Genomic DNA, 21,940 nt, shown 5'->3' on the forward strand with positions numbered 1-21,940 from the left:
TAAAACCCTTTGGCACAGCGCCTGTATTCACATGCATACGTTTTTGGATGCCTGCAAAGCTTTAAAAAGCTATTTTCAAACGATAAAATAAAGCATGAGTAGACTACCAACACTCACTCTCTTTCTTCTGGGTTTGTGATCAATAAAATACATAATAATTTGATGAAGACAGCACACATCGGCCTGATTTTAGGTCATACTGCTGCTGCTTTTACAATATTCACTTCTCAGTTACAAAAGTTGGGTTTAGCATTAACCTTGCATCTTAGATAGTATAGCTGCAGCTCTCTGGACATAAAATAACAACACTGCTTCTCAAGAGTAATAATAGTTAATTAAATTTCACTAGTGCATAAATGAAAAAAATGGGTCTGTAAATCTGTTAGCAAACATAGTTCAAAACACTCTTTGTATTGCCAACATTAACAACATTTTATTCAAACACTTAAACAATGCCCTGAGCACAGATTCTCACTACTAAAATAATAACATTTAGAACATCTCAGTTTGGCCTACATAAAATGACAACTTAAGGGAGTGAACTTAACCCAGCCAAGAGAAGTATTTTTATTGCAACATCTCTTATTTACAACGTTGTGTAAATCAATTTGAACATAATGTTGTGTCATAACTTAAGATAGTTATCTACTTTTACAAAAGTACTAGGCCTTGTCTTACTCATAGAAATAACATCACCATGGAAACACAGACAATAATTTCCACTTAATCTGCACTTTCTGCCAATATTGACCCAAACATGTGACAGATCCTGTGATGAATGACATATTCAGATTAAACAGCAGTGGAGTCACTAGAGTGGCCAAACAGAGGAGTGTTCCAGTCTTGTGGACAGTACATACATTAAAGCTCTAGTTTTAACATTTATCTCATAGATTTTATGATTGACCTTTGTCAATGGTATAGACAGAGCAGTTAACATGTCATAACAGCGGAAGAGAATAAATATCTAAACTATTATCTAAGACTAATATTTATTGCTAAATTGGGCTTGTCGTACACTGGGTTTACCAGCCTAGACTCTGTAGTTAAATAACGTGACATTACAATATAATAACCCAGAAGAAGAAAACGTGATCAATAATGTCTTTGCAAGTGATTTCGAAACCTCTAAAAAGACGTGACAGTGCTTCCTTCATCAGAGAGGTTAATAATGTAATTTTGGTCCTTCTTTGTGTTTTTTACAAAGCAGATTTAAGTACCACTGCACATGTTTTGATCAAAAGTGTATTTTTTGAGCTTGAACACGATGTCTGCTGATGTACAGTAGTATCTCTCATAACAGCTGTCAACATGCACGGATGTGGTCATGTCTGCACTTGAGTGATGTCATGTACTGCCATGTAAAGTTAGTGGTGAATAAAGGAGAATAATCACAAGGCTCAGTAAAGAGACACACAGGTACTAAAGTGGGGATGCACCGCTGATAATGATAAAGATCGGTATATTTTCCTTGCCTGGGACGCAGACTGATTCCACCTGTATATGCAACAGAAGCTCTCCGTCCTCCACTGCGTCTCAGGCCAAACTCAGACAGAGCCGTGAAAGCCGGTTTGTTTACTTCAGTGACGCATGGGAATGGAGGAGCTCAGTGGGTCATCTATCATTTAGAAGAACATCAAACTTCAGAGTTGTGTACTTAGCTCATTGATTCTGCATAAAGCTGCTTCACTTCCATATTTTCTTTGATACAGACGGACCGTGCGTGTCCCTGATTGGCTAATCTACCTGTCAATCATGACTCGGGGAGATGAAACCAGTGACCAGACTCATGTCAAGTGTTGCAGGAGTGTGTATTCTTGGATGGCTGGGTAAATCATTGCCAGGATATCAGTTGAGTTGAGTTGAGTTGGCCCTGAACATCTTGAATCCATCATTTGATTTATTTAAGTTTATCCATTGGTACTGGTTGAGACCTGGTGTCAGCAAACATTTGTAGCCACAGTATCAATATTGGTATCAGAACTGGAAAAGCATGATTGGTGCATGTTTTTAAGAACTCTGAACTCTTGAACTCTTTTTTTTTCTTCATAATCTATGGTATGCTGGTGGAAATAGTGTAATTAGTGTAATTAGTAACCAACAACAAAAAAAACATTTTTTTTTTCTAAAAGGGAATGACATATTGTTCCGGAGTCCCATTATCTTTTGGGCATGAAAGTGGTTCTCAAACTGTGGTTCTTAGCTACCACTTTAAACATGCTAGGTCTTCCTTAGTTTAGTGCAATTTTTATTTTGTCCTCTTTTGGGTTAGCACTCGAGCAAAAGTATGAGTATTAGACATAGTTTTGTTAGACATAGTTGTTATTATTAGACATAGTATCCTAGACCTGGTTCAGTCACATTCATTAAATTGTCTTTTTTCTTTTAAGCAAAAAAATAGAATGAGACAGTAAATATGCATGTATCTTGTTTTAAGCACATTTGACAAAGATTTCAGTTTTCTTATTTAAGCTCAAAAAGGAGAGGAAGACATTAAAATATTGAATCCAACCATAACTCCAGTAGTCCTTTAACAAACCTATGGCCGGTGGTACTTGTAGAGTTAAATAGTTTCTACAAGTCACTACAAAATGTTTGAAAACCACTGATCTCTGGAAACAGGTGTCACTTCAGGTGTTATTGACCAAAACAAGGAAACAAGTTCCGAGCGTCACTGTCTCACATTTTCTGCAGCATTCATCGACACAAACTGACATCTCTCATTTCTTCTCCTTAAAATCTGCGTCATTTCTTCATTTTGTGAACTGCACGTCATATGTCTGTAAACCAAGCGTGAATAGGGATCATGTCTGAGTTGTAAAAAACCTGCCACCGAGGCGTGTGAAGGCAACAGCTGCATCAGACACATTTTACAGATTTAACACGAGGCATATAATTACCCGCACTCGCAGCCCGTCATTACTGGGTCGCAAACATGTCCTGTAAAGACGTTCGCCGCGTCACTCTCAGGTCACGTAGACCCACGCAGTGCTAATGTGACGCTAAACATCGACAACATTCTGTCATGCTCCGGCAATGTGGGTTTCATAGGTCTGAAAAGTAGCGCTTGTTCAGGTAAGTGCCAGTTACCCGTGCAAGGCTCAATATTGTTCTACTGCGCAGCCCCACAACGCGGCCTTTCCGGGCCACGCTCCAATGTTTCCCCGCGACTTGTCTTTTCCATCCTGCTCAGTACTCTGAATGTAAACGCCGACATTTAAAGACACTGGAGGTATTGTTCTGTTTGCAGGTAGCAGGGGGCTTTCATTTATGATTGTGGCACATAAGGGGCTGCACTTTTACAACAGTAATAATGACTTTGCACGTAGTATTTTGTTTGGTAAAAGAGGGGGAAAGTATACAGTAAATAAACAGGCTCAACAGTTCCAATTAAGTGCTGTGTTTCTTGGCAGAGTCAACTTAAGCAATTTATCAAAGTCATTAAAAGGCATGCAGGGTAGTTTTATATAAAAATGTATGAATGTGCAATACAATTTTTTTTTTGAATGTTTTGTGCAGATTTATGAAAATTGATTGCAGTTTGCATCCCAACTTCTTCCTTTTAGTGGAATAGACTTTTGTCCCTTTTATACCTTGATAACTGAAAACAATCCATGATAATTACCATAAATGCTTGACTTGAACGCTCTAGTCTAAACTGTTTACTGTATCTTTTAATCAACTTCTGAGTGTATAATTTCCTTATTTTTCTTCTCTGACGTAAAGCGTAACAATAGGGCCAGTGAGTTTGCGAATATTCCTCAGCTTCTCTTTGCAGGTTACATAACACTTAAAATGTCATCTCTTTTATTTTGGGCATGCCTGTTTCCACTCAGCTCTTGGACGGACCACACGTCCAGACAGAGCGCGCAGCAAACTCTCCGGACTTTTTCAACTTAACTCTCTCACAGAAGAGCAAATAAATGAGCGTCACTTTCGACAAATAAGTAATCCAGCTTTGGTATAGAAAAAAAAAACTAATAGGAATCAGGCTTAGTATAGCTACAAGGGAGGCTATTGTGAGACTGGTTTGATTGGGACCAGATTCAGAGCTGGCGATTTGCTGGAGTTGCACTAGACAAAGCCGAGACAGTAAATTTTCCAAATTGGCTCCACGTGTACAGAAAGCGGCGTATTCTCAGACATCCCTTCTCAGTTTCAAGTCCTCAAGTTTAAGAAGTGCATCCAAAATGATCTCTTGTCACTACGGAAACGCTTGGACGTGAGTAACAACTTCAACACATCAACATAAATCTGCTCTTTACATTGTTCGCAGGCAGAAAAAAACGGTGTGCGACCACAGCAAATCTCCACTGATGTTATTTCTCATTGTATGGGAGTTGCTATGGCGACCGCGCGCATATTTCCAAGGCATCTGCATCTGGGAAAGCCATCAGCGCGCCTGCGGTGAGAGCGCCGTCATGGCAACCGCGGGGTGTGGTCGGCAGCGTGACAGGGGGAGTGGGCGGAGTCTTGGTTTTACAGGGGGGCAAGCGAGGACGCGGGATGGAAACATGAGCACAATATATGACGTTCGCGTGGCGGTAAAACGGTGGTTTAAATACAGTTGTGAATCTCAGTTTTAGCCATGTAGATGAACTGGTGTGTGTATGAAAAGCTTGACCATGAGAAACTAGTGGGAATGTGCTGGAAAATAAAAAGAGCAAATCACAAACTGGGAGCCTGTGGGTCTTTGTGGGCACTGGTCAAATGGGCACCGGGCCACAGGGTGGGTAAGAACAGCTTTTTCCACTGAACCCACCTCCTACACCTCCTGTTCCTGACTCCTCAGAGGCGGCGGAATTTAATCATCTGGACTCGTTTTGAAAAGTTAACGTTCATTCAATATATTTATAGCTGAACTTTTTGTTCTTCTTCTCCAATAAAGCCCTAAAACGAACACTTCCATACTGCGTTTTGTGTTCATTATAAAAGAAGCAGTAGTCAATATGTGGCACTGACCTTTCTGTGCTTGAAAATAATCTTGCCTTTTTGTATTTTTATTTTCAAGTAAGAAATATACACTGACATACATCCATGAATCTATGATCTGTATTTGTAGATGCAAGTTTACTTAAAAACCATGTAGCCTACATGTTCCTACCTCTTCTTTCACCTTTTGTTACCAAAAACGTGCGTTTAAGTAAAATCTTGTTAATTGAATGACATTTACTAATAGTATTAACATGATTAGCTATATTAAAAGGTGCACTATGTAACTTTTCTGGTGAAGAGTCCGATACCTTCTTAGCTCCACAAAGATGTTATTGCTTTGCCTGGATGTTCCTCAGTGTGATATTCATTTATCTCTGTATAAATGAAAGTGGAACATTCCAAGCAAAACAAAAGAATAACATCTCCATGAAACAAGCTGGTGCACCTTTTTAAAGAGTTTTTGTTGCAGGTGTACATTTACCTCTGACAGTTTACTTCAGGTAACTACAGGCCTGTTCCACTGGGAGCAACCGTCAGTTGCTTCATCTGTAACTTCTTGGACAAGAATGATAGGCATTCCACTGATAATGCACTGCAGCTCCACGAAAAAATGATTTAGCTCTCAGGGTAAATTGTACCTAAAAAAGGACAAATGTTTTAATAAAATAAATGGGACTATGACTGACATGACAATAAACATTTTAAATTGTGTAGACTAATGAGCTCGAAAGTCAATGCAACACAAGGCCAAATAATATATTATTCCTTAGTAATAAACTAGAACCGAACAGAAACCCAACATCTTACATAACATGTCTTTCAGGCTGGAGTTGAACCTAGCTCCTTATGAGGTTCTGAATGTTGCATGTCACGGTACAGATATGTTTGTTTTTATAAGTGGGCGGAGCTATGTCTGCTGTTCCATCACTGTTTTCTTTGAATGAAATGTGTGGCACGTAGATTGTTTAAGTTGTATGACCTAATGCCCTTGACAACTTTGCAGTGAAATATACAGTGTTGCACATGTATCACCAGTATTCCAAGCTTCAGTAACTTAAATACCCAACCAAATGTTTATAGGCTAAATTTATTCGTCACCTAATGAAATATATATATATATATATATATATATATATATATATATATATATATATATATATATATATATATATATATATATATAAATAAAAGGTCTTTACAATTAAATTATCTTTATGTCTCAATAAATAACTTCTACTTACGGTACTTTAAACAGTATAGAAGCTACATAGAACCACTTCTTGTTTGTTTTAGATGTTTAGACAGTCCCTACAGCTCATATCTTGTGAATGATCATTCAATTCAATTCAATTTATTTTTGTAACGCCCAAAATCACAACAGCAGTTGACTCGAGGGGATACAGTGAAAAAACAGATTAAACAACGTTCATCGGGACTTGGCAGGCTCCCCTGTCCCCTCCAGACCCTCCTTCTGGGCCAGGAAAAACTACCAAACCGCTTTGGGAAAAAGTATCAACCTGGAAGAGTTCCACAGTGAAGGAGAGATCCCACTCCCTCTGACGGACAGGCCCACACGAGATAGACAGTGGAGCTGGAGCCACTCAGGAGGAGAACCAGTTCTTCCAGGCAGATGAAGAACCATCCATACGAGTAGAGAATTGTTATTTAATTTTTGCATAATTCCTTTATTTCCAAAGCATATGAAGCCGGCTGTTCTGGAGGAAAGTGAAGTAAATGCCTGCAATCTGAGACGAGTGGTCATCTTTCCCTTAATGGTACAGACGCGTTAGCTGAACAATGGGGTCTTAAACACAAAGGTTGTTGAAAGTGCATAGAGCCTGTACATTTCCTCAGAGATAGGCTGTCAGACACATAACAGTAAACATTAAACACAATACAATATTAAGGACCAACTTCCAGCAGGTTTAGTAAGAAATATGATTCTACATTAACTGCTTTCTTGTAACTGATACACATATGTAAAACAGAACCATTCTAGACGATGGATTATGCATGTAGATTTACAAAAAAATGTATTAAAAAAGGTATTAAATAAAGGTCTGCTACAGGGATATGTCACTGTGAAGAGGCGGGATCTCAGTTCAATTGACCTGTTTGTATTTTCAAGCCGTTTTAGATCAAGATAAGAAGTGTTGAATATTTTGAATAGAGGTACGATTCAAAGAGATGTCAAGATAATAAAATACAGCACTGTGCATTGGGAGTAAAAATATAAGGCTAAAAAACTATTATGTACAATAAATGGGTAGGATATTGCAGTTTACACTGGAAAAAATGTAAAATATAATGTATGGTATAGTTTAAGTCGGTGTAATTCCTCTTCTACAGTCTATAGTAGTAATAGTAATATAGTATAATAATAATAATAATAAATATAGCCGCAAGCGGCAATGATCGGCCCTCGCCACGCCGCCGCCACACCGCCGCCACGCCGCAAGAGGAGGGGGCGCTAACGCGCCCCAATTGTCCTTTTATTACGCCTACTGCTGAATCTGAATCTTCTCCCCTTTGTTTTACCATCAAAAAGCTATTTTATTTAGAATTCTTGGCAAAATGTGCGGCTTTGCCGCACAGACACCGTGACTCTTTGAATAAAAATGTGGATCACTTTTGATGGTCCACACCTGAAGATGAGTCTCACCAAATTTCAGGTTAATAGGGCTAACGCCCTGGGAGGAGTTTGTGAAAGTCTAAAGTGTAAACATGTTCTGGCGATTTCCCCATTGGAATAACATGGAAGGTTTCGGTCATCGTTATGGCAACGCCATAACAATTATGACATGGGTCTCAGTGACTTTTTTGATGGGGATGCTAAAATTGAGTTGTGTATCAAATTTCATATAATTTGGCAAAACTAAACATTTAACCTCCATATAAAATCTGTAGGGGGCGCTGTGGCGCCAAATGAATTTATTTCACTTCAAGTAGGTTTAGGGCAAAGAGTTTAACAACTGATTCTAATTTGACGCAATTCGGACTTTATCCGCGCAAACGGCAGAAATTTTAAATATGGGAGATTTCTGAAATTCTAGCTACAGTTTGCGGCTTCGCCGCACAGAGACCGTGAGAGGTATCAATGTAATTTGGATAACTTTTGATGTCCCACTCCTCAGTAGCATTTTCACCAAATTTCAGCTTTTTAGGGCCAACGCCCTGGGAGGAGTTCGTAAAAGTACGACGTTTGGAAAAACTCCGAAGTCATGTTTAGCCATTTTTGAAGCAATATGGCCGACATTTGGTTGGGCGGACGGCGTTGCCGTAATAATATTTTTTACTTCTCTTGTCACCATCTACCTCTGCGCCAAATTTCATGATTCTACGATCAGATATTTTTTGGGTCATTTCCCATCTCTCAATGCATTTTTGGTACATTTGGGGGCGCTGACGCGCCAATTTTTTTTATTTTAGAAAAGGGAAATAGCCAGAATGTAGAGAGGCACGATTTTTAGAGTTGTGAACATTTTTGTGACTTTTCGTCAATGTTCACTGGGTGAAAAATAGGGGGGTTGGTCCCGAGAAGAAGAAGAAGAAGAAGAAGAAGAAGAAATATAGCCGCAAGCGGCAATGATCGGCCCTCGCCACGCCGCCGCCACGCCGCAAGAGGAGGGGGCGCTAACGCGCCCCAATTGTCCTTTTATTGCGCCTACTGCTGAATCTGTGACGCTGTCACATCTTCTCCCCTTTGTTTTACCATCAAAAAGCAATTTTAATTTGAATTCTTGGCACAATGTGCGGCTTTGCCGCACAGACACCGTGACTCTTTGAATAAAAATGTGGATCACTTTTGATGGTCCACCCCTGAAGATGAGTCTCACCAAATTTCAGGTTAATAGGGCTAACGCCCTGGGAGGAGTTTGTGAAAGTATAAAGTGTAAACATGTTCTGGCGATTTCCCCATTGGAATAACATGGATGGTTTCGGTCATCGTTACGGCAACGCCATAACAATTATGACATGGGTCTCATTGACTTTTTTGATGGGGATGCTAAAATTGAGTTGTGTGTCAAATTTCATATAATTTCGCAAAACTAAACATTTAACCTCCATATAAAATCTGTAGGGGGCGCTGTGGCGCCAAATGAATTTATTTCACTTCAAGTGGGTTTAGGGCAAAGAGTTTAACAACTGATTCTAATTTGACGCAATTCGGACTTTATCTGCGCAAACGGCAGAAATTTTAAATATGGGAGATTTCTGAAATTCTAGCTACAGTTTGCGGCTTCGCCGCACAGAGACCGGGAGAGGTATCAATGTAATTTGGATAACTTTTGATGTCCCACTCCTCAGTAGCATTTTCACCAAATTTCAGCTTTTTAGGGCCAACGCCCTGGGAGGAGTTCGTAAAAGTACGACGTTTGGAAAAACTCCAAAATCATGTTTAGCCATTTTTGAAGCAATATGGCCGACATTTGGTTGGGCGGACGGCGTTGCCGTAATAATATTTTTTACTTCTCTTGTCACCATCTACCTCTGCGCCAAATTTCATGATTCTACGATCAGATTTTTTTTGGGTCATTTCCCATCTCTCAATGCATTTTTGGTACATTTGGGGGCGCTGACGCGCCAATTTTTTTTATTTTAGAAAAGGGAAATAGCCAGAATGTAGAGAGGCACGATTTTTAGAGGTGTGCAAATTTTTGTGACTTTTCGTCAATGTTCACTGGGTGAAAAATAGGGGGGTTGGTCCCGAGAATAAGAAGAAGAAGAAGAAGAAGAAGAAGAAGAAGAAGAAGAAGAAGAAGAAGAAGAAGAAGAAGAAGAAGAAGAAGAAGAAGAAGAAGAAGAAGAATATTCCGATGCGAAAACAATGTTTCCCATTTTTCAAATATCATAAACTATACATTTTCGGAAAGCGCTCGCGCTTTCCTACCTCATGGTGTGGGTCCCTGGTCACTGACGGGTACTTTCGTTAATTTTGAGTGGGCTCCGCCCACTTTGTGTTTTTGGCCCTCTATACAGTAATAATGTTCAATTTTTGCATTACATGCTTATATGCACGGAACATGCAAGAGATGGGAAACGTATTCGTGAGCTACTTAGGGCAAATGAGTGCTTTATATGGGGATGACGACCGCGAAGCGGTCGTCATCCCAATGTAAAGTGCTCGTTTAGTGCGCACTTTTGCACGGGCTTCGCCCGTTTACAACGGTAATGTTCCATTTTCCTACTATTAATTAGTATGCACGGGGCGTGCGTGAGTGAAGGAGTGCGTTAGTGAGTGTTTGGAAGTGGGCGAGCGCTTCGCGCTCGATTTCGTGCGCACTACGTGCGCACTTTCGCAGCCGTGCTTCGCACGGCCTTACGAGATTAATAGGCCTCTCGCCAGCTTGTGGCGCTCGGGCCTAATAATAATAATAATAATAATAATAAATATAGCCGCAAGCGGCAATGATCGGCCCTCGCTACGCCGCCGCCACGCCGCAAGAGGAGGGGGCGCTAACGCGCCCCAATTGTCCTTTTATTACGCCTACTGCTGAATCTGTGACGCTGTCACATCTTCTCCCCTTTGTTTTACCATCAAAAAGCAATTTTATTTTGAATTCTTGGCAAAATGTGCGGCTTTGCCGCACAGACACCGTGACTCTTAGAATAAAAATGTGGATAACTTTTGATGGTCCACCCCTGAAGATGAGTCTCACCAAATTTCAGGTTAATAGGGCTGACGCCCTAAGAGGAGTTTGTGAAAGTCTAAAGTGTAAACATGTTCTGGCGATTTCCCCATTGGAATAACATGGAAGGTTTCGGTCATCGTTACGGCAAAGCCATAACAATTATGACATGGGTCTCATTGACTTTTTTGATGGGGATTCTAAAATTGAGTTGTGTGTCAAATTTCATATAATTTGGCAAAACTAAACATTTAACCTCCATATAAAATCTGTAGGGGGCGCTGTGGCTCCAAATTAATTTATTTCACTTCAAGTTAGTTTAGGGCAAAGAGTTTAACAACTGATTCTAATTTGACGCAATTCGGACTTTATCTGCGCAAACGGCAGAAATGTTAAATTTGGGAGATTTCTGAAATTCTTGCTACAGTTTGCGGCTTCGCCGCACAGAGACCGTGACAGGTATCAATGTAATTTGGATAACTTTTGATGTCCCACTCCTCAGTAGCATTTTCACCAAATTTCAGCTTTTTAGGGCCAACGCCCTGGGAGGAGTTCGTAAAAGTACGACGTTTGGAAAAACTCCGAAGTCATGTTTAGCCATTTTTGAAGCAATATGGTCGACATTTGGTTGGGCGGACGGCGTTGCCGTAATAATATTTTTTACTTCTCTTGTCACCATCTACCTCTGCGCCAAATTTCATGATTCTACGACCAGATTTTTTTTGGGTCATTTCCCATCTCTCAATGCATTTTTGGTACATTTGGGGGCGCTGACGCGCCAATTTTTTTTATTTTAGAAAAGGGAAATAGCCAGAATGTAGAGAGGCATGATTTTTAGAGGTGTGCAAATTTTTGTGACTTTTCGTCAATGTTCACTGGGTGAAAAATAGGGGGGTTGGTCCCGAGAAGAAGAAAGAAAGAAAGAATAATATTCCGATACGAAAACAATGTTTCCCATTTTCCAAATATCATAAACTATACATTTTCGGAAAGCGCTCGCGCTTTCCTACCTCATGGTGTGGGTCCCTGGTCACTGACGGGTACTTTCGTTAATTTTGGGTGGGCTCCGCCCACTTTGTGTTTTTGGCCCTCTATACAGTAATAATGTTCATTTTTGCATTACATGCTTATATGCACGGAACATGCACGGAACATGCAAATGAGTGCTTTATATGGGGATGACGACCGCTTCGCGGTCGTCATCTCAATGTAAAGTGCTCGTTTAGTGCGCACTTTTGCACGGGCTTCGCCCGTTTACAACGGTAATGTTCCATTTTCCTACTACTAATTAGTATGCACGGGGCGTGCATGAGTGAAGGAGTGCGTTAGTGAGTGTTTGGAAGTGGGCGAGCGCTTCGCGCTCGATTTCGTGCGCACTACGTGCGCACTTTTGCAGCCGTGCTTCGCACGGCCTTACGAGATTAATAGGCCTCTCGCCAGCTTGTGGCGCTCGGGCCTAATAATAATAATAATAATAATACAATGATAAAATAGTAATACATCTTTTTTATAATTTTAGTAATACATTTAACTTCTAACTAATTGATAGCTTTAAAGGGCACATTACACCCTTGTTTATCCTTTTAACTCTTGAGCTTATCTCGTCAGTAGCCTAAAGATCTATTAATGCGTGACAATTGCTTGGAGCATGTGAGCGGCCCAGTTGAAAGCTTTCAATGTGATAGAATTAAAATTGAACTGGCAATTTACTCATTCAGACACGATGTTAAAAACAAAGGGTACACAAACCCGTGGACCATAACTGTATGTATTTCTTTTTTTACTATTTTTTTGTGTCATGGTTGTAAGAGAGGTACAACCCGATAAACAGATAAACATTCACATGACTATTATTACTTTACCTGCGCATAGAAGGTGAATTAAACTGGCAAATTAACTTATCTACTGTGGCTGTTTCAAAACAATCTTGTGTTTTTTGGCTATTTTTTGCTTCTACTGCCAAGTCTTGATTAAGTTACAAAAATGTCTGACAATCATGTGATCCGGGGAGACATGATTCATAATTCACGCTTGGATTTGCACAATTAAATTCTACAGCAGAAGCAACAAAAAAGACACACTTTTTTGCTGTACTTTGCTGTAGTTTCGGTATCATGTTTCTAAAAGGGGCTTTCTTCTAACTATGCCGCATTTCTATTGCATTCATTCACCAAACAGAAGCAGGCAGCGACTGTTTGGAGAGCTTTAATTCTGGTAATGCCAAAGCTGGTGACTCATGATGGTTATAAGATGGAGGGGAGGAGAGGAGAGCAGGCTGGGTATTGGTTCACTCAGGCATTTTTTCCACTCTTTTCACTGGATTGTAAAAAAGCAGCGTCAAAATTAGATGTAAGACTCCAAATATCACAAATCAACAACAGCACTATTCGTATATAGACACAAGTCCTCCAAAGCTCTTTACTGTATGAAGAGCTATTGCAAAACTAAATGTTAGAAGTCAAGGAGAAGCAAATCCCAATAAACTACAGCTCTAACAGTCTGTCTTTATGCCAGTATGTGTGTAATTAAATGCTGATAATGGCACAAAAACATACCAAACCAGTGCATTTTGTCAGTTACACAATACCGGCTAACAAATGACAATACAAGTGTTGGTTTCTGTGTAATTTCTCACCTCACAGCCAAGCCTCTCTGTTCTCTTGAACCTTTTTGGAAACTTTGAATAAATGCAAATGTGTTTCACCCAACCCTACTTTAAATGATTTTGTCAGAGCCCAGAATAATATATAACGTGTGCAAGACTCGCCTGGCAAGCATTAAACTTACCATTTTGGGTGAGTTTGCCAAAGATTTGAAGGGAAAGTATGCAAGCAAAACAAGAAGTTGATAAGCAAATTGTAATGTATTTACCGGTATATAAATGTGTGAAAATAGTCTTCGCCATCAACATCCCCTGTAGAACACCCTGAGCCTTTACTGTATTTTAATTATACATAGAGTGATAAGCATAGGAAAAAATCTGGAATATTTTCTTGAGCGCGCACCAAGAGCTGTGAAAACACCACACCTACATTTACAATACCAATCATTGCAGCATTGATTTGAACAGTTCACCTTCTTATCTCTGACCCACCCCGCTTACAACTGCCCTCTGACACACGCACGCCCACCCTATCTGCACTTTGGAAAGACATGGATCTCTTTGTTGGACCTCCAGTTAGGCCTATTTAGTCACGTTACATAACATTTTAACACCAATACTTCTAAATGTCTGACAATTTAGAGAGCCCAGTAGAACGAGCAGGTAATGAGTTTGAATGACTGGCCAGTGTGTCACGCAAGTGTAAAGTTACACCCTCCCACCTTCTTTCTCGGCCGGCCAATGAGGGCAGAGCTGAGTCCCGCCCACATCCACAGGCACTTTAAAAACTCCTCTGTGTGCTCACTTCTCTTCCTATCCTGGTCCTTTCCCCTCTGCTGACCAGCCTGCCTGCCTGCCCAAAACCTCTTCCACAACTAAAACAACTAACGCAACTATGTCGACCAGATCTAGGACAACCACCTCCTACAGCGTGAGGTCCTCTTCTGCCCCGAGGAACTTTAGTAGCTTTTCCTACTCTGCTCCTGGGGGTGGAGTGAGCCGCAAAAGTGCATCCGTGAGCTACTCCGGCGCTGGAGGGAGATCTTTTGGGGCAGGCGGCATGAGTGGGGGCGGTGGTTACATCTCCAGCTCCGCCGTCTATGGCCTGGGGTCTTCCATGGGCGGCGGTGGTGGTGGTGGTATGGGCATGGGTAGTGGTATGGGCATGGGCATGGGTATGGGCATGGGTGGTGGCATGGCCCATACCCCTATCACCGCGGTCACTGTGAACAAGAGCCTCCTGGCCCCCCTGAACCTGGAGATTGACCCCAACATCCAGGTTGTCCGCACCCAGGAGAAGGAACAGATGAAGAGCCTCAACAACCGCTTTGCTTCTTTTATTGACAAGGTAAGCTCATAAAATTATAGATAATATGTATTGAAGATTGTGACCGTAATTCGGCTGTTGCTGTCATTCAAAATAAGAGTTTTTGCTACATTGTCATGTCTTGTAATGCTTTTGAATTTCAAGTTATCGCTCCAAAGTTAGACCCCAGTCTGCTCACTTTGTCGAGTCATATTTGATTGAAGTTATGGAATATGTTAATTAGAAGCCCCCATATGTTGACAGTTGCTTATCTTCCAAGTTGACTTATTACCCCCTCTTAATGGTTCGCCCCACCTCCCACAAATGCATACATGACAGAAAGTGATGAATGTGATGTGCACCGCCACAAACGTTGGCTTCCTATCTCTTGGCGTGCCTTCCATGATGATGAGAAACAGACATTTGGTGAGAAGAGGAAAAAAAAGAGAGATAAAAGAGGCATGAAAAAAGTAAGAGAGAGAGAGAAAGGGTGTGTCGGCAGAGAGGAGAGCTTGTGATACGGGTTACCTTGGGACTGGGCCCTCCCTATAGCCGGGGTGTGGCTGCCTTTGTGGCCTTCAACCCTCCCAAAGACAGAGCAGGCAGGACTGGTGCTATTGTAATTGCCAAGTGACAGAAGTCCTTTCCAAAAAAATAAAAAAGAGGACTGAAAAGTTATACAAAACTTCTACATAGTAAACAAAGTAGCAACACACTTTCTAAACATTGCGGTGTTGAGTAACATGCCCTGTGTGCATCTGTCCTTTCCTGGCCCAAGCCGAGTTAATATTTAAAAAGGTCACTTGGTTTCAGGTTCGCATTAATGCCAGCTGACTTCTACATCCAAACTCAATTGAAGGAATCAACAAGCCCTCGCCTTATCACAATGCTAATCAGTTTGAAGTTTAAACAATGACCAGGACGGTGAAGCAACATCCTAACCAGGCCGAGGTCCACTCTCTCAAACCGCATATCTGCACGTTCAATCCCCCTGCCGCTTCAGCTTCCCGATGCCGTTCCCCCGGGGCTGAGTGACGTATTGCTTCACCTGGTTGATGATTTACCTTATCCCGTTTTAATAAGCACATAAGCAGAAAAGCCATGCATCTGTGGCGTCATGCCTCCTGCACAAAAACAGGAAGGAAAGCAGGCCTTTTCGGAGTGGGGATTTCTATTCTGTTCCTCCATCAATGGGTTTTTTCCAACCCCCTCACCCTTATACCTCCAGTCAGGATGCACACACACGCAGGGGCTTCCTTTGGAACAAACGAGGCTGATAACAAACCCAACAGCAGCTCAAAGAACCAAATATATACTACGACAATAAGCATGATTAACAACAAGTCATGGGAAGTTAAATCATACGGATGGGCCAAGGATGTACCGCGTTGGGGGACGAAATGATGCGTTGCTGTGCTCTTTTTATTCAAGCAATATAATGAAAGTGTGTTCTGCTTCGGTAGGTGCGCTTCTTGGAACAGCAGAACAAAATGCTGGAGACCAAATGGAGCCTGCTGCAGGGACAGACCACCACCCGCTCCAACATCGACGCCATGTTCGAGGCCTACATCAACAACCTGCGCAGACAGCTCGACGGGCTCGGCAACGACAAGATGAAGCTGGAGGCCGACCTGCACAACATGCAAGGCCTGGTGGAGGACTTCAAGAACAAGTGAGAAGAAGACATACATAAACATGCGCAAAAGAATTCAGAAATGGCCCCTTTTGTAGTCCAGTAACGCGAAATGATTAAATGTGATAATGTTGTGAGTAAAGGACACCAGGGACAAACTATTCAGCAATGTGAGGTCATGTTTGAGGGGACTACACCCTACATCTGTCCAACTGCTCGCGTCACGCACCGGACGATTACAACATTAGGGAAGCATGTTCAAAACGCAGTGGAAAAATGCATACGAATAACAATTCAGTCAGGCCTTTTCGTTACAGTTGCTTTAGGGGCGGATTTGACTGTATATTGTTGTATGTGTATCGCTCAGTGTAAGTTTTGTGTTTTATCATTTTGTTCTGTGTTTTTGAGAAGCACTTTGTGACTTCAGTCTGCGAAAGGTGCTACACAAATACAATTGACTTACTTACTACAGTGTTGAAGATTGTGACTGACGTGCAGACATTTCAGTTGCATAACAGCGCAGTAACATTTAATCATTTTACTTTTGAGTTCAGCAGCTGTTTCTATAGCCCCAAGTCACAGTGTTATACCAAGCTTCAGCACTAGTTACTTTAGTTTGTGATGGATGACTTGCTCCCCCTAGTGTTCACCGAAATATAGCATGATGATTCTACAAAACTAAAGAGTGTATTCTTGTTTTAGGTATGAAGACGAAATCAACAAGCGCACAGAATGTGAGAACGACTTCGTCCTCATCAAAAAGGTCAGTGTATGAAGCTGATTTTGAAATACTAACCAATGCTTATGTGTTTTACCAACCTCTTTTGCTTGTTGCTTCCAGGACGTTGATGAGGCCTACATGAATAAGGTCGAGCTGGAGGCCAAGCTGGAGAGTTTGACAGACGAGATCAACTTCCTCAGGTCGATCTATGAGGAGGTAAGAACAAAAATAAAATCACCATTTTCTTCTCAAACCTTTGGTCACAGTGCGAACGGATAATAATCATTTGAATATATTTGAAATGAAGGAACTGCGTGAGCTTCAGAGTCAGATCAAGGACACCTCAGTCATTGTGGAGATGGACAACAGTCGTAACCTGGACATGGACTCCATCGTGGCTGAAGTCAGAGCTCAGTATGAGGACATCGCCAACCGCTCTCGCGCTGAGGCAGAGACATGGTACAAGAGCAAGGTAACGTCTCAGCAGTTTATGGACAAAATGGATGTCTTGGATGATTCAAAAAGGAGACAATCCAGGAAGTGATCGGCTGTATTTGCACGTTTCAGTACGAGGAGATGCAGACGTCTGCCTCAAGATACGGAGACGACCTGAGAGCAACAAAAACAGAGATCGCAGACCTGAACCGTATGATCCAGAGACTCACGTCAGAGATCGACTCTGTGAAGGGACAGGTACTACATATCTTCTTTAAAATGTTCAAGCATAAAACTAGTCATTTAAGTCTGGTTTTTATGCTTTAAAATGTATTCAAATATACTTGACACTGATAAAAATCTTAAAATAAAAACTGCTCAATTTTATTTATAGAATAGATAAAGATAACGGCTTTAAGATAATGTTTTTATAGAATATATGTTTGATCTAGCGATTTAATGACTTTTCAAACCAGGCATTTGTGTAACAGTGTCTGTACTATTGATGTAATTATGTGAACTATAATTCAGGTTTGAAACAATATATTCTGACTAATAATGTATTTATTTATTTATTTGTCTATGGGAGTTTTTATTTATAGGAGATCTTCTACTGAAAGTGTTTTTCAGACTTCCTATAAGTGATCTGTTCTTCTGTATCTACCTCTGTATCTACCTGCATTGCACCAATGAAATTTCCCCAAGTGGGACAATAAAGGAATATCTTATCTTATCTTATCTTATAATAATAACTACAGAGATCAAATTTGAGATATTAGTAGATATTCATCTATTTTAAGGCAAATATTTTTTATGCAGCTGGAATTTCTTTGTAAACCTGCCTTTTTATGATTCAAGTATTGGGATTTATAAAGATTTGGATTATTTGTGTAATTTAATGGCCCCGGATTGAAGACACGCGCTAAAATGAGTCGATCAATACCATATCTGTTTCTATGGACGTGGATGTATGGATTTAGAAGTTTTATCTGAAAATTCTAAATGTTCCTCCAGCGCGGCAACCTGGAATCCCAGATCGCAGAGGCCGAGGAGCGCGGAGAGATGGCAGTGAAGGACGCCAAGGCTCGCATCAGAGACTTGGAAGACGCCCTCCAGAGAGCCAAGCAGGACATGGCCCGACAGATCAGAGAGTACCAGGACCTGATGAACGTCAAACTGGCTCTGGACATTGAGATCGCCACCTACAGGAAGCTGCTGGAGGGAGAGGAGGACAGGCTGGTGAACGGCATCAAGTCCATCAACATCTCCCAACAGAGCTGTAAGTTGTTGCTAATGCATATGTCTGTGTCAGTTCATATTTGGAGTATACTTTATGTGTAGATCCACATCTTTATGTTATGTAGTTTAGGAGTTAATTCACTTAGGACATTATCGAGCTTAATTTCCAAGCTACATTTCTATTTGGAAAAACCCAACCAACGAAGACATGTATAACGACTCACTTCCTTAAATGTTGATTGGTTGATCGATATATTGTGACATTCTGTAGTAATCCAGCGTCCGCACAGATGAAGTCACAGTCACAGCTCAAGTCACGAGTCCCAGACGAACAGAAAGCTATGAAAGAAAGCAAAAATAGAGCCGTAAATTAAACGGTTGGCTCTTCTTAATATTATATGCCATGTACTGTAGTGCGTGGAAAAGATAATGCTGAAGTGCTAGAAACAACCCATTCAAACTTATTTTCCTTGTGAATTCTCTATATTTCCTGCTGCAATATACAATACGTCTGGGTTGAATTAAGTTAAAGCTTTTAGAATGACACTTTATCTGCCAATTCAGCGTTTGTTTCAGTTAACTTACACGTAAACTTTGGTCAAACTTGCACGAATATTGACCTCATTGTCAATCTTCCCGCCTCCAGCGAGCTACAGCGGTTTCCCAATGGAGTCCATGAAGAGCAACTACTCCAGCGGCTACTCCAGCGGCTTCTCCAGTGGCGGCGGCTACTCCAGCGGCGGCGGCTACTCCAGCGGCGGCGGCTACTCCAGCGGCGGCGGCTACTCCAGCGGCGGCTACGGCGGTGGCTTCAGCAGCGGCAGCGGCAGCGGCAGCGGCTACAGCACCACGCAGAGCAAGAAGAACGTGGTTATCAAGATGATCGAGACCCGCGACGGCAAAGTGGTGTCCGAGTCCTCTGAGGTCATCGAAGACTGAGCGCCCCTTAAGAGAACCCACATCGTGTCTGCTTATTAGTTTTTATACTTACAGTTCACCCCAAATGTTGTAACAGCAGCCACTTCCAATAGAGCTTGTTTTTTTTTTTTTTCATGAAGTAATAAATTCTAACACTACCAAAGACCTGAAAGGGACCAAAGAATTTATTTGTATGTGTGTGGTCTGAGTGTATTGGGTAAAACAGAAATGGCGTTGAGGAAACAAGGCACATTGGAGAGACAAAAACAACACGATCTATGAAAAATCTCCTCACACAAAGTCGTTAAAATTTCACAATGGTGCGTTGAGAGGACATTGAAGGAAAATGAATGTATTTCGGCCGTGTCGGGGTCAGCTACTTGTTACAGTTAGGTAGTGCATGTCTTCCCTGAGCGTGTTGTGTAACTCAAACTGTTCAACCCCTTAAGGAGGCTGCCCACACCACACAGCTGTCCTAAGGTGCTGTTTTTGCTATGATCATCCAATAAAAAGGTGTTTACTAAAATCCCCATGTTTTGTCATTTGGAATTATAACGTTATCTGAAGTAAAAATCCACAATTTTGGGAATAAGTGGGTGATACTATAGAAATTGTTGTTTTGAATATGGAGTACACCATCCCTAAAATAAAATACATGAAAAAGTTGCAATATCAGATAGGATAAAAAAAAAAAAAAGGTTGTTGTTGTTGTTGTTGTTGTTTTATGGCGGTTGGCATCCGAGTGTTGCATTACCGCCGGACTTTATTCCTTAGACTGTTGTTGCTGGCAGTTGATATTTCTGATCCTAACAAAGACCCATAACTGGAGAAGGGCTAAAACTATAACTGCAACTGCCTATAAGAACTTCCTAATACACCCACAAGTGCCTACTTAAGAATGCAAGCTTTGTAATAATAAATATGCCTAATATTTGCAAGAAGTGAAAGAAGTACTTGAGTAAAAGTACATGTTGATGTGAATAGGATAAGGCAGACATATCAAATATGTTTTTGTCTGTATCATACGGGGAAATTGTCTTGAGCAAAGTGCTGACACTACAGAAACTATACATAATAATTGCTGCTATCAAAACTCAGCATGTATAAATAAATCTACTGCATGCTGTGAGATACCGCTGCAGTCTCTTCTCCCGCCACAAGGGGGCGCTGCTCCATGCGGATCCCATTGTGTTTCGTCACTTTTATATAAAGTCTTGACTCGCTTTTTGTCAGTGCAGTAAATGTAATACATGATTAAGTTTAAATTTACTAACGCAATAAACACATGCATTTAGCCAACAGCATTTTCAGGATAGGATTATGCAAGGTCTAAATGACACAAATATATGAATCTTGATAAATTCGTGCTTTGTAAATGAAGTCTCCTTTGAGGTTACTGTATAGTTTCTTCTTGTTTAGTTTCAGAAACATAACTGCCTGTGGCCTACCTGTTGTTGGAGGTTTCGTCTCGATGAGTTGAAGGCCTATTCCATGCTTGTCTGGTAAGTGTTTTTGAACACATTAGTGGCAGTCTACGTTTGCGTGATCTTTGTAGATTTAAAGATTGAACACAAATGCGCTGCATTGATTGTCCACCAGAGGGAAGTATTACTATAAGACAAGTGTGTTGTGGACTGTGCATTTGCAGCTCAGAGGCGTGGTTAAGTGTATAATAACATTTATTATGTATGTATGTAGTATTTGTTAAAGTTATTATTCTGTAGCCTATTGAAATTAATTCCAAAATTACACACTTTCAAAATGAGTGAAAAATGTATTACATTGTGTATTGTGTAAATGTATTGTCATTGAGTGGGGACATAACTGTTTCTACTCATTGCTAGCTTAAGCATGATGTAACTATGTGTGTGTGGAAGTCTGCTCACTCAGTGTGCACACTCACACCTGCATTTCTCCTGCTGCACCTGCATTATGCTGAAATATACTACTGCAACAGCCACATCTTTCTCATAACTGGACAACATTAGTATGAAAAAGGCCTGATTCTTATCTACTACCTCTGGCTACCAAATAGCACAGAACAGTGGGATTTCAGTGTCAGTTGTGCATATGCATGCACAGGCAGAGGTTTAGAGCAATAAAAATGGGCGAAGTTTAGGGCGGGAGCTTTGGCGTGTTGTCTTTCTGCAGTCTTTAATATCCATGCGTACAGTTGGAGGGAATGTGCTCAAGGCCCATATGCAATGGCTGCAGGCCAGGGGAGGGGTTCAGAGTTCCTCAGGATTATGGAGATAATAGAATTGTGAAATCCCGTCATCTTATGCAGTGAACGTATTATTATGAAACATTACAGCATTTACACATTAATGCAGTATACTCTTACAGCATAATAAAAAAAAAAGTTTGTCATCTGCATAATTAGTGCACTAATATGCAGATGACAAGTGTCTTTTTCTAGTTTTAAGAAGGTGTAAATTTGCAGCGTGCAGTGTACACATAAACTGATGTTATAGTGTTAACATGCATTTCTTCAAAGCCACGCCTGCTGAGACAGAAGGTA

At 41.0% G+C, this 21,940-nt stretch overlaps 1 protein-coding gene and 1 long non-coding RNA gene across 3 annotated transcripts in view; one reads left to right on the forward strand and one right to left on the reverse strand.

Annotated features, from left to right (window-relative positions):
- LOC140363153 (uncharacterized) overlaps positions 1-17,035 on the reverse strand; it is a 43,056-nt gene extending 26,021 nt beyond the window's left edge. For both annotated transcript variants that reach the window (XR_011927135.1, XR_011927134.1), the window contains exon 1: positions 16,926-17,035. This is a non-coding gene — a long non-coding RNA (uncharacterized lncRNA). The remainder of the gene's footprint in view (positions 1-16,925) is intronic.
- Positions 13,971-19,945, forward strand: krt8 (keratin 8). Its single transcript, XM_072449517.1, has 8 exons — positions 13,971-14,515; positions 15,937-16,145; positions 16,809-16,869; positions 16,948-17,043; positions 17,135-17,299; positions 17,395-17,520; positions 18,277-18,541; positions 19,148-19,945. The coding sequence occupies exons 1-8, from the start codon at positions 14,063-14,065 to the stop codon at positions 19,438-19,440; spliced, it is 1,668 nt and encodes a 555-aa protein (XP_072305618.1). The 5' UTR covers positions 13,971-14,062; the 3' UTR covers positions 19,441-19,945.
- The last annotated feature ends 1,995 nt before the right edge of the window (positions 19,946-21,940 follow it).

This window comes from Eucyclogobius newberryi, unplaced genomic scaffold (assembly GCF_026437365.1).
Source record: "Eucyclogobius newberryi isolate DKJ021-1_F unplaced genomic scaffold, fEucNew1.0.hap1 SCAF_17, whole genome shotgun sequence".
Lineage (NCBI taxonomy): Eukaryota > Metazoa > Chordata > Actinopteri > Gobiiformes > Gobiidae > Eucyclogobius > Eucyclogobius newberryi.